General features: G+C 37.2%; 3 protein-coding genes across 3 annotated transcripts; 2 read left to right on the top strand and 1 right to left on the bottom strand.

Moving 5' to 3' along the window:
- The first annotated feature begins 298 nt into the window (after positions 1 to 298).
- Positions 299 to 2,967, top strand: LOC117221360 (Hexamethylene bisacetamide inducible). The gene is made up of 2 exons (XM_033472260.2): positions 299 to 957; positions 1,258 to 2,967. Exons 1-2 carry the CDS (start codon positions 718 to 720, stop codon positions 2,185 to 2,187), a joined length of 1,170 nt encoding a protein of 389 aa, XP_033328151.2. The 5' UTR covers positions 299 to 717; the 3' UTR covers positions 2,188 to 2,967.
- Positions 2,968 to 5,374: 2,407 nt separating this feature from the next.
- Positions 5,375 to 9,802, top strand: pic (DNA damage-binding protein pic). The gene is made up of 5 exons (XM_033472280.2): positions 5,375 to 5,771; positions 5,847 to 5,995; positions 6,179 to 8,919; positions 9,022 to 9,418; positions 9,645 to 9,802. The coding sequence occupies exons 1-5, from the start codon at positions 5,702 to 5,704 to the stop codon at positions 9,726 to 9,728; spliced, it is 3,441 nt and encodes a 1,146-aa protein (XP_033328171.1). The 5' UTR covers positions 5,375 to 5,701; the 3' UTR covers positions 9,729 to 9,802.
- A 34-nt stretch (positions 9,803 to 9,836) lies between these two features.
- Positions 9,837 to 12,745, bottom strand: LOC117221382 (ADP-ribosylation factor-like protein 16). The gene is made up of 3 exons (XM_033472302.2): positions 12,218 to 12,745; positions 11,815 to 12,146; positions 9,837 to 11,715 (listed from the first exon to the last, which is right to left on the bottom strand). Exons 1-2 carry the CDS (start codon positions 12,422 to 12,424, stop codon positions 11,826 to 11,828), a joined length of 528 nt encoding a protein of 175 aa, XP_033328193.2. The 5' UTR covers positions 12,425 to 12,745; the 3' UTR covers positions 9,837 to 11,715; positions 11,815 to 11,825.
- Positions 12,746 to 12,850: the final 105 nt, after the last annotated feature.

The following is a 12,850-nucleotide window of genomic DNA, read 5'->3' on the forward strand; positions in this document are numbered from 1 at the left end:
CAGCATTGGAGAGCAATGGTCAGCAATGGTAAGCAATGGTAAGCAATGGTAAGCAATGGTAAGCAATGGTAAGCAATGGTAAGCAATGGTAAGCAATGGTAAGCAATGGTAAGCAATGGTAAGCAATGGTAAGCAATGGTAAGCAATGGTAAGCAATGGTAAGCAATGGTAAGCAATGGTAAGCAATGGTAAGCAATGGTAAGCAATGGTAAGCAATGGTAAGCAATGGTAAGCAATGGTAAGCAATGGTAAGCAATGGTAAGCAATGGTAAGCAATGGTAAGCAATGGTAAGCAATGGTAAGCAATGGTAAGCAATGGTAAGCAATGGTAAGCAATGGTAAGCAATGGTAAGCAATGGTAAGCAATGGTAAGCAATGGTAAGCAATGGTCAGCAATGGTCAGCAATGGTCAGCAATGGTCAGCAATGGTCAGCAATGGACAGCAATGGAGTATGGAGTCGAGTCTGAAGGATGTGTGGGGAACGGTAGTGGGGGAACCAACCGTCGGTGACATGTTACATATGTATACGTTTACCCCTTCCGTCGCAAACAAATCCCCCCACTCCTCTGAAACTTTAGCACATCGCGCTTCGCTATCGCACGGAATCACGGACAAATCAAACATGGCGATTCAGTCACTGTTTGCGGTGAAGGAGTACGGTTCGTGGAACGGGAGTGGATGAATAGTGGTGGCTCAGACAGTGTTTTTTAACGGTAATGTTCACTTGTATCACTGTAAACCGTCGGATCTTACTCAACATCACGAACATGGACGATAAAAATGGGAAGACATGTGGGAAGATATTTTCGGTCGGCGTCGACAAGGTATATGACGTGAAGGGCGTAAAAGCGGAGCCGACGCCTGCGGCTGCGGCGTCATCGTTGCCAGCCTCGAAACAAGACTCGCACTCTACTGGCGAAAACATCAACGAGACCTCGTACTTCAACGGGCGAAGTGTAAGATACAGTGATTCCCCGTTTAAAAATTTGTTATCGAAACGATATACACGATGAATTACGAATTTTTTAATATTAAATCGTTACGTCGTGCTATTTTATGAAGTTATATTCCGTTGTCATTTGAAAAATTAGTATATACGAAGCCGATCGTAGCGAATCATGTTCGAATCGTAATAGCGATAACGAAGGATACTTTTCGAATAGTTGATTCGCGCGCATATTTTTATTTAACATATTGTTTTGAAATGATTTCAAAAAGAGTTACCTATCTCTAATGTGTTATTTTTCATGTTTCAGTGCGCGAAATCGATAATAAACAATAGAGGAAAATTTGAGAGCGGAAGTGGTAGCGGAGATCAGGAAGGATGTCATCACGAAGATGGAAAAGATATTGCAGCTAAAAAGAGAAAGACGCGTCGAGGTAAACCTAAGCATAGAAAATTAAAGCCATATTCTAAACAGCAACTATATTATCAGCAACAGCGACGATATAGATCCAGAGGTCGATTAGAAAAAACTGGTAGACAGCCGACAGCGCCGTATAATACTACCCAGTTTCTTATGAACGATCACAGCGATCTTCCAGACCTTGATCAAAAGCTTTCAGAAGCTGTTTCGACAGATACGCCCACCACGTTTCAAAAACCATCCGCGCCGCCACGCACGAGAGATTCTAGTTTTAGCATAGATTCTGACGAAGATTACTTTTACTCGTCTCCCGAGAACGAAGAAGAATTCTTAACTAAGGAATTTTCAACGGCGTACGAAGATCTTCATGCCGAAAGGTTGAGTACGTTGAGTAAAACAGAATTGATACAGGAATACTTACAGTTAGAGGCCAAAGTAGATTTACTGACAAAGCGATTACGTGGCAAAAATTTCCATCAACCGGAGGAGAAAGACTTAGAAATCCAAAGTAGTAGTACAGATTCAGAATCTACGAAGAAATTAAAAATTTGTCAGCAACGAATTGACGATTTGATACAACAAAATGAACAGTTGAAACGAGAAAATGAATCGTTGAGAGCTCGAAGACACGGTAGTCCAGTTTCGAGTGTCGATAGCGAAAGCGATAGTGACAGTACAAGTAATGGAAATAAAAGCAGATGCGATTGTCCCATTTCCAGTTCCAGTTCTAGTTGTTCTTCTGTACACGCGGAACCTGGATTTAGATTAGAGAAAACCAATTCGGCGGGTACTTTGTACGAAAGGTACATATTTAAATGATCATATTTATGATATTTATGATAGTTACGATTCCTCCCTGTAAATTATAAAAGAGAGCTGTTTTTATATTAAAAGTCTATTCAATGTTTCAAAAATCAATGTAAAATCCATGTTAAACATGTCATTTTTGTCCTGCTTATTTGTTTTTTTAATCCTACCAATCTAACGAGACTGGTTTAAAGCGATTCAGTTGTATTTAAGCAACAAGCTGTTCCTCTTCCTGAAATCACAATTACACAAACTTAGACTAACATTTATCATGCTCTTTACTTCCCATATATCTTCTAAGACTGTTTTCTATAAAAAGAACATGTAAGAAATCTATACACACCCGATCTTATAGAAGGATAAAATTTTTGTCTATGCGGGCATATTGTTACTTGCTTCGATGAAATTTGCAACAGTTGCACGTTTGTAGTATACATACATACACACAACATTACTTAATCTTACTTCATTTGGTACTAATTACAATGCAGTGGGAGACTACTTTCTCTTTTGTATCCCATTCTTTTTAAACTGCCATTTAATAGTATAGAACTGTATGAGTTTCGTGTTTTACAGACCATCAGCTAATGAATCATAAAATATTGATATAGGCGCAACGAAAGATACAATATGATATTAAAATTATATAATTTATGTTATAAGGTATTCAATATTATTGTACAATTGTATAGATTTATAATGTAAGATTAGGTCTTAGTTTATGGTCTGAATGTACAATGTATTAAAGTATTTCACAGTTTAAATTTTTAATAAATTCCAAGTTTTTCTTTCTTTTATTACGATTATTTTCCTGAGATGTTGTACAAATACGAGAATAGAACAGAGTCTTTTTAGTATGTTTTTTAAAACATTTTTTAGTATGCGAGATAACGTGTTTGTACATACATGCGAGTGACTCACTCGCATTAATATTCGGACACGATATTGTTAGGAGAATTATTGCTCCTTTTTATTGTTTATGATATAGTATTATTGAATCGATTGTTTTCTCATATATAATAAAGCACTTCTTAAAGTAAGTAGAAACATCAATTTTGTTTATTTATTGCACATGTTCTTTTGTAGAATAAGCGATAAACAAGATTGTGACCAAATGTAACGTCGCAAAAATATTCGGACACAACATCTAATTCGTTGCGAGACCTCGGTACCACAGAAAGTATTGGTGTGATATCGGACGCTTTACTTGTGAAAATGGGACGGAAAGGGAGAAATACATCTTTTGAAAACCGACAATTGGTTATTTATCACAAGGAAAAGGGAAAATCGTACAGAGATATAGCCAAATTATTAAATATAAGCAAGAGTAGTGTGGCAGATATTACACGTCGGTACATTCGTGAGGATCGAATCGATTTAATCCCTCGGAAAGGTCGTCCAAAATTATTAGACTCTCGCGCGATCAACGCAAGATAATAAGAAAAATAAAGAAAGATCGTTCGTAGAATCTGGGAAGAAGGTACACCCGGACACGGTGCGACGGGTATTAAATACTTATGATTACAACGAAAGAGTTCCTCGTAGAAAGCTATACGTAAATGAAGCAAATCGCAAGAAAAGATTGGGTTTTGCAAAAGAATATTTTGACAAAGACAACTGGTGGTGAAACGATGTAATATTTTCGGATGAAAGCAAATTTAATCTTTACGGATATCCGACAGTCAAAAAATGGTGTGACGTAAAGTAAATACAGAATTAAACGTTTCAAATTTAAGCGAAACACGATGGTAAGAGTGTACATAGGAGTGTTGGGTTATATTTCGTCTACAGGTGTTGTAGGTGAACTAGTTTTTATCGATGGTATTATGGACAAAATGAAGTATTTGGACATTTAAAAAAAAAATTTAATTACAAGTGCTATAAATATGGGTATACGTACAGTTTTAAGTTTTATCAGGACAATGATCCTAAACACAAGGCCAGAATTGTACAGGAATATTTATTATACAATTATGCAAAGGTACCGCATCCTCCTCCTCCTCCTCCTCCTCCTCCTCCTCGATCGCCTGATTTAAATCCAATTGAAAATTTATGGGACCGATTGGACCGCAAAATTCATACAACACCTACAAGGACAACGACAGAGATAAAACAACGTTTGTTAGACGAATGGAAACGGATTTCGCCGGTTTATTTAAATAAAATCATCTGTAATATGCCCAAGCGATTGCACGAAGTAATAAAACAAAAGGGTCAACCGACAAAATATTAGTATTATGATAACATGAATAAAAAGATTTTCATTTTATATGAAATTAATGTAATTCATTCACTGTCCGAATATTGTTGCGACGTTAAATTTTGTCACAATCTTGTTTTATCGCTTATTATACAAAAGAACATGCGTAATAAATAAACAAAATTTATGTTTCGACTTACTTTAAGAAGTGCTTTATTATATGAGAAAACAATTATCATAAACAATAAAAAGGAGCAATAATTCTTCTAACAATATCGTGTCCGAATATTAATGGGAGTCAATGTATGAGAAATTTCCTGGGAATGATTTTTTTAAAAAGTGAAGACATATATACTTACATACTTGATAAAATTAATAAAAATGTCTTTAACCTCGTGAAATATTGTGGACTTCGTGTAAAAATGTGATACATATAATTTCTTTGCGGATCGCGTTCGCAATTAAAAAGGACTTGAAATAATCATCAGAAATTTTCACAATTAAAGATATTTAGTAAGTAGAATTTGTTTATTCTTATATCATTTACGATATAATCATTGTTTAATAAGTGTTCAGTTAAGCAGGGATGATACACGAAGAAACATTTCAAAAACGTGTGGTTGTTTAACCAGCAAATCTTTTCCCGCCGTTATGGCGACATCGGCGCGTTGATCAGCGCCAAAAGCAGATACGTCTATGTAACTCATTTATTTAAGCGTTCATTTTGACTTCTTCGAGCGCTACGGTATCTTGTTGAGATTTTGTTTCATTTCCTGCGGTTGTTTTGTTAAGTTTCTTCGTTAATGAGAATATTAATAAAGTTGTTTTCTTGGAACACGTTTAGTTATCTCTTATATATGCATGTGTGTATGTGATATATGTATGTACGAGCGCTGTTTTATATAGTGTACGCATGCGCTGTATACACCTCAGGTTTTACACGATTTTTCTATCTCTCTCTTAGTTTTTGCAAGCATCCCCACCATTTTACTGCGCATACAATTCGTAGTAAATCCTGTATTAGCATTGAATCGTAAGCCAGTCAGAGGAAAGCAATTTCTACTACTATTCTTGCTAATAGAGCGCTCTGCGGCCGGAGAGTGTTGCAAAATTTGAGATATGTACGTACTATTATTGCATACACGTATGTATATAAATTGTGGCGGCTTTTGTGTGAACTAGGCTTAGTTCTCTGTTCTCCGTAAACGTTACCAACTTCATGGCTCGTCAAAGTGAACAACACGCAAGGCCAGCATTTTGTCGTATGTATTGATCTGTCCCTAAATTGTTAACAAATATAGAAAAGTTGTCGTCGGATAAAATAGTATGAAAGCAATGTCTCATCATTATGTTGTGACGGCACACAAGCCTACGGCTGTCAATGCGTGTGTGACAGGTGAGTAGGACAATTTTTGTCGTTCGTAAATGAACGTTACGATAATAAACCGTTATTTGATTTTTACCAATCAAGGTAATTTTACTTCGCCTACGGATTTAAATCTGATCTTGGCAAAGAATGTCCGATTAGAAATCTATCTGGTCACACCGGAAGGCTTAAGACCACTGAAAGATGTTGGAATTTACGGAAAGATTGCAGTCGTTAAATTTTTTAGACCGCCGGTAAGGTTATATCAGCAGACTTGTTTCGTCTACTCGAAATTGTTAACTTGTCTCCGTGTTTATCTATTGTCATTCGGTCTTCTGGCATTGATTTACTATATCGAATGTCAACGCGTTCATCGTTACCGAAACTGTACAAAGTAACGTGTAATTAATTAATGATTAATTACATTATTCCTACAGCATGAGAAAAAAGACCTATTATTTTTGTTGACCACCCGCTACAATGCGATGATTTTGGAATGCGTCGGAGAAGGAGAAGACATAGAAATTATAACTAAAGCACATGGGAATGTGGCGGACCGTATCGGTAAAGCTTCGGAAACAGGAATTAAAGCTGTAATCGATCCTAAAGCACGCGTGATCGGTCTTAGATTGTACGATGGCCTTTTCAAGATAATACCACTGGATAAGGATAATCCAGAATTAAAAGCATCGTCGATACGTATGGACGAGCAACAAGTGCAAGATGTGAATTTTCTTCATGGATGTGCTAATCCGACGTTAATTTTAATTCACCAAGATATTAATGGCAGACATGTCAAAACGCATGAGATCTCTTTGCGAGATAAAGAGTTTGTTAAGACACCGTGGCGACAGGACAACGTGGAACGCGAAGCTATGATGGTTATCCCAGTTCCTTCCCCTATCTGTGGAGCAATAATAATAGGTCAAGAAAGTATATTGTATCACGACGGGACCACGTATGTGGCTGTCGTACCGCCGATCATTAAACACAGTACAATTACGTGCTATGCTAAAGTTGATAATCAAGGATTGAGATATTTGTTGGGAGATATGGCTGGACATTTATTTATGTTGTTCTTGGAACAAGAAAAGAAACCGGACGGTACCCAAGTAGTGAAAGATTTGAAGGTCGAGCTTCTGGGAGAAATCAGTATACCAGAGTGCATTACATACTTGGACAACGGTGTAATATTTGTCGGTAGTCGTCTTGGTGATTCGCAGTTAATTAAGTTAATTACAAAAGCAGATGAGAATGGTTCTTATTGCGTACCAATGGAAACTTTCATTAATTTGGCACCGATAGTTGACATAGCTGTGGTTGACCTCGAGAGACAAGGTCAAGGACAGATGGTTACATGCTCGGGTGCTTTCAAAGAGGGCTCGCTTAGGATTATTAGAAATGGAATAGGTATCGAAGAACATGCAAGTATAGATCTACCAGGCATTAAGGGTATGTGGGCACTGAAAGTTGGTGGTGGCAATTTTGACAATACTCTAGTCTTATCTTTTGTTGGGCAAACTAGAATCTTGACTTTAAATGGCGAAGAAGTCGAAGAAACGGATATCGCAGGCTTCGTTGCCGACGAGCAGACGTTCCACACAGGAAATGTTACGAACGATTTATTTATTCAAATAACACCAAAGTCTGCAAGATTAATTTCACATGAAACGAAAACTATCGTTTCGGAATGGGAACCAGAGAACAAAAGAACCATTAGCGTAGTTGCTTGCAATGGAACACAAGTACTTTGCGCGACCGGTAATGATTTGTTTTATATGGAAATTGCAGATGGACAGATCGTACCGAAAGGGTTTGCTACTTTGCAGTATGAGGTTGCATGTTTAGATATATCCCCGTTAGACGGAAACACCGAAGCAAAGATTGCCGCGGTAGGATTATGGACGGACATTTCTGTTCGCATATTAACTTTGCCCGCTTTAGAAGAAATCAATAAAGAATTGCTTGGAGGTGAAATCATACCTAGATCTATTTTAATGACTTGTTTCGAAGGTAACACTTATCTTCTTTGCGCTCTCGGAGACGGTAGTATGTATTACTTTACTTTACACAAACAAAGCGGTATGCTTTCCGACAAAAAGAAAGTTACCCTGGGCACACAACCAACAGTTCTAAGAACTTTCAGGTCTCTGTCCACCACCAATGTCTTTGCATGTTCCGATAGACCTACCGTAATTTATTCGTCGAATCATAAGCTTGTATTTAGTAATGTTAACTTAAAGGAAGTAAATCATATGTGTTCTTTAAACGCAGAATCATATCCAGACAGTTTAGCATTAGCAACCGACAGTACAGTGACAATAGGAACGATCGATGAAATACAGAAATTACACATCCGAACGGTTCCGCTTGGAGAATCACCAAGACGCATTGCTTATCAAGAAAGTTCTCAAACCTTCGGAGTAATAACGATGAGAGTCGATGTTCAAGACAACATCGGCCTCTGCATCGTAAGACCCTCTGCGTCCACTCTAGCAGCTTCAACATCCGCAGAGACGACTTCTAGTAGCAGTTTAATCGCATCGCATATTAAACCTACGGGATATACATCCGGTGAAATCGGTCAAGAAATGGAAGTACATAATTTACTTATCATAGATCAACATACTTTCGAAATTTTACACGGCCATATGTTAATGCCCACTGAATACGCATTGTCATTGATATCGACTAAATTAGGCGAAGATCCTACGTCCTATTATGTGGTTGGAACTGCGCTTATTAATCCGGATGAAACCGAGCCCAAAATGGGCAGAATACTTTTGTATCATTGGAACGACGGGAAGCTTATACAAGTTGCTGAAAAAGAAATCAAAGGTTCATGTTACTCTTTGGTCGAGTTCAATGGGAAACTTCTAGCCAGTATTAACAGCACTGTTCGCCTGTTCGAGTGGACAACTGAAAAAGAGCTTAGGTTGGAGTGCAGCCACTTCAATAATATCATTGCACTTTATCTGAAAACAAAAGGAGACTTCGTTTTAGTTGGTGATCTTATGAGGTCTCTTACGTTACTGCAGTATAAGACTATGGAAGGCAGCTTTGAAGAAATAGCGAGGGATTATAATCCAAACTGGATGACGGCTATCGAACTTTTAGATGATGACACTTTCTTAGGAGCTGAAAATTGTTTTAATCTGTTTGTTTGTCAAAAGGATAGGTGAATATTAGATATATTATTTTTTAAGTAAATTGTATTATACGCTGGCAATAACAATAATTATATTTCCTTTTCTGTTTTCTCTTTTTCTTTTTTTTTTAGTGCGGCAACTTCCGAAGATGAAAGACTACAAATGCAGGAAGTTGGACAATTCCATTTAGGTGATATGGTCAACGTTTTCCGACATGGATCGTTAGTAATGCAGAACTTGGGTGAATCGAGTACACCTACACAGGGTTGTGTACTATTTGGGACTGTTAGTGGGGCAATTGGTTTAGTTACGCAGATTCCATTCACATTTTATGAGTTCCTACGAAATATTGAGGACAGATTAACCAGTGTTATAAAGAGCGTCGGTAAAGTAGAACATAATTTTTGGAGAAGTTTCAATACCGAACTGAAAATTGAACAATGCGAAGGTTTCATAGACGGTGATTTAATCGAAAGCTTTCTTGATTTGAGTCCGGATAAAATGGCGGAAGTTGCAACGGGTCTTATGGTAAAGATTCTATTTTTTGTTTATATAGGGTATCCCGGGATTTTCCAGGAGTTTCCAGTCGAGCTGCGATAGTTTAATCTAGATAAGTGTTGATAAACACAGGTCTATTTTGTACCCAGGATTAAGCTCTTGCAGTTTGGCGAGAAAATCCTGCGGGACACCCTGTATACACGTGTATGCGCATAATATTCTGTATAGTTTTAATTAAATTTCTTCATTTTTACAGATCGATGATGGTAATGGTATGAAAAAAGAAGCGACGGTAGATGATCTTGTAAAAATAGTAGAAGATCTGACAAGAATACATTAAGAATTTATATTTCACTGATTTGTATAGTTTATTATATTTTGAGAAGTTTATAGATAAATAGGTTAATAAGAGAACTCGTAATTATTTGAGAAAGAATGGAAAGAGAAGTACATACTATTATCTATTTATATCACTGATAGTACAAGAAAGCAAGAAGTCGCGTTTCCTTGTTCTTTTCCAGTGAAGACACATTTTTTATTCGTATACACCTGCGCTCTCGTACTCTAATTCATGTTGCAGTATTCTCTCCGTAACTGTCAAAAAGATCTGCCTCTCTCTCTCTCTCTCTCTCTCTCTCTCTCTCTCTCTCTCTCTCTCTCTCTCTCTCTTTATCATACGAGCCAGCGAGAATCGCTCCAATGCAAGGTGAAGCAAAACATTACAAGTTTTCTCATTCTTGATACTTTTGTATGAAACTTTTACCGTTTCGTATTTCTGATTAAACCAACACAATACGTATTGCAGTTACAATAATAATAATAATGTTATAGAAGTAATTATAATCGTAATCATATCGTGTTTTGTTTTATTTTAATCGGAAAAAAACAAGATGAATACTATGGTAAAAGTTTAACTGACGATAAATCAAAAATAAGGAATATTGATTTTTGAATCGTTATCCTTCTATACGATTGGAACATTACAAAAAATATAGTACATCTACGATAACCATCGTTCGGCAGACCTGAAATTGTAGCAGTTATATTATGGAGAGAATACTGTATGTAGTAATGACAACTTGCTTCAGTTACTCTTATATATGAACATGGAAGTCTTTCGGGAAGTTTTTAAATATACATTAAGAGTGCATTCTTTATACAAATCTACAATCTAGTTCTTCTACGAGTATTTCGAGATTCATATGGATGTAATGTATTTTTTATGGTACTAAATAATAATTGCGTAACTTAACTAAGTACTTATTTGAAATAAATTGAAAAACTTCTTAGTCGACAACAATTGCTTTCCTTCTTTTGAGGGATATTAATACGTTAAATACGTTGTGTAAATGATTGTCGACATCAAGTCATCAATTAATAATTCATAATGTTCAGCACAAAGTACATAATTGATTTTCTGGACCGAATAATACTTCTGCTTCGATTTAAACATTTGGTTCAATGTGTGCGCGCGCGCGTACGTGCGTGTGCATACCTATATATGCACACACTTGTTGACAACACAGTTTCGTGTTTTTCTTTGGTATAGGTTGGTATAGGTCACAGAACAGTGGTGGAGTGATAAAATTTAATACAGGGTGGTGGAGTGTAGTGACGACACTGCCATTGGAATCCATTAGCATCATCAAGTCTCATTTGTGAGTTCTTCCCTCCACTGTGTGCCCAGATTGCGATGGAAACCGGCAGCGGTGATTCGGAGTGGGGATAACACTGGCATGAAGGTGGTTGTTCCCCAGTATAACATACTTTTATACGGGAAAAGGAAAGTCCACACACGCGCGCGCATACGCCACAGTCATCGTCATCTGATTGCACCTAACGTGGCGACGCCAGGTATCGTATCAAGGCCAGTGTGTCCTGTGGTGTCTAGTGTGCCCAATGGTGTTAAGGATTCTGCTCGAAATCTGCTCCTAGTGGCGGAGAAGAAACCTCGTAAATGGGATTGGACGATTCTAATGGATTGCCAATGGAAATCCATTAGCATCATCCAATCCCATTTACGATGGATAATTCTTCCACTCCTACTTTTCTGGAAGAAAGTCGCAAAGCGATCAGGCATCCGAGAGCTTCGGTGCCTACATACGGAAGGTAGTATGGTCAGGCGCCAGAGAGCTCTGGTGCAACCCCTTAATTCTTTTCGAAATTTTACCGCAAACGGCGCCACCTGTCACAAATGGCGCCATCTTTAAATTTTCATATTCCCTCCTTATTCTGTTTCTTCTCCTTTCCCTTTCCGTCGTGTGCAAACTCAGTGCATTTATTTGCTCTAAGTATGCAGTATACACTGAATTAATGGCGACTTTAATCTTAAAGAAGACAAGTTATTCGAAGAATGTTTGTATATATGATTGTGTAAGATTACTTACTATTAATACAAGGAATAAACGAATGGAAATCGATCATACTCATGGTAATTTTATTTGTTCGCGTTTATCGTTGCTTTTAGCGTGGCTGGATCGAATAACCAGTTTCGTAATTCTTCTATACCTTGGCCAGTCATACCGCTAGTTTCAAATAAGGCGAGTTCCTGCTTGACTTCTTTTTGTATGCGCGAAAATTCAAGCATCAATAAGGCTTCGTTGCGCATTTGACGATAAGAAAGATCCATTTTGTTGAGTGTTAATGCGATTTTTATCTTCCGCAGTCTTGGCTCGACTAACAGAGAATAAAATTGCACCACTGCTAAACTTATTTGGCATAGATTGCTCGCATCCACTACATAAATAATGTTTCGTATCTGACAGTTCATAAAATAAATTATCAGGATCAATTTCAATTTGAAATTGTATCGTTAGAATGTCTCTTTACCTTGTTAAAATGAAACTTCCATATTGGAGCCATATCACCACCGATTTCTTTAACGATCATGTCAAACTCTCCGGTGTTATTTTTTATGGTAAACAGATTTATGCCATTGGTGTTAACGGTATGCGTGGCGTCGTCCATTTCGTCTCCTTGCAAACGCTTCATTAAAAATGTTTTGCCAGATTTAGCAGGACCAAGGCATAGACACATAATGTAAAAATCACATTCAAGAGCGGAGTCACTGTTACTTATAATAAGCGTTGCTACGCTATCGATAACTCTTGGAAACGAACTTACGCGAGCCAATTTCGAGCCGCAATGTAATCGATGATATAATTTTAGTCATTTTTCCGTGATTTTGCTTTTACCGGCAGCTGCTATTCACGGACCGCGATCAATATTTTATGATCGCATGTGAACGGATGAAGGGAAAAACATTGTAAATTTTTCTTTCAAGAAATAAAAAAAAGTATAAGGCATCGACTTTTCGAAATTCTCGAGTTAAAAAGAAAGAACCAACAAAAGTTTAGAACAATTTACGGTGTAGGTATTTGTATAAAACTTTTCGTAACACTTTCGTACAATTTAATATACAAAATTGAAAAATCATGTACATTGCTATTTCTAGTTTACATT

Source organism: Megalopta genalis, unplaced genomic scaffold (genome assembly GCF_051020955.1).
Source record: "Megalopta genalis isolate 19385.01 unplaced genomic scaffold, iyMegGena1_principal scaffold0037, whole genome shotgun sequence".
Lineage (NCBI taxonomy): Eukaryota > Metazoa > Arthropoda > Insecta > Hymenoptera > Halictidae > Megalopta > Megalopta genalis.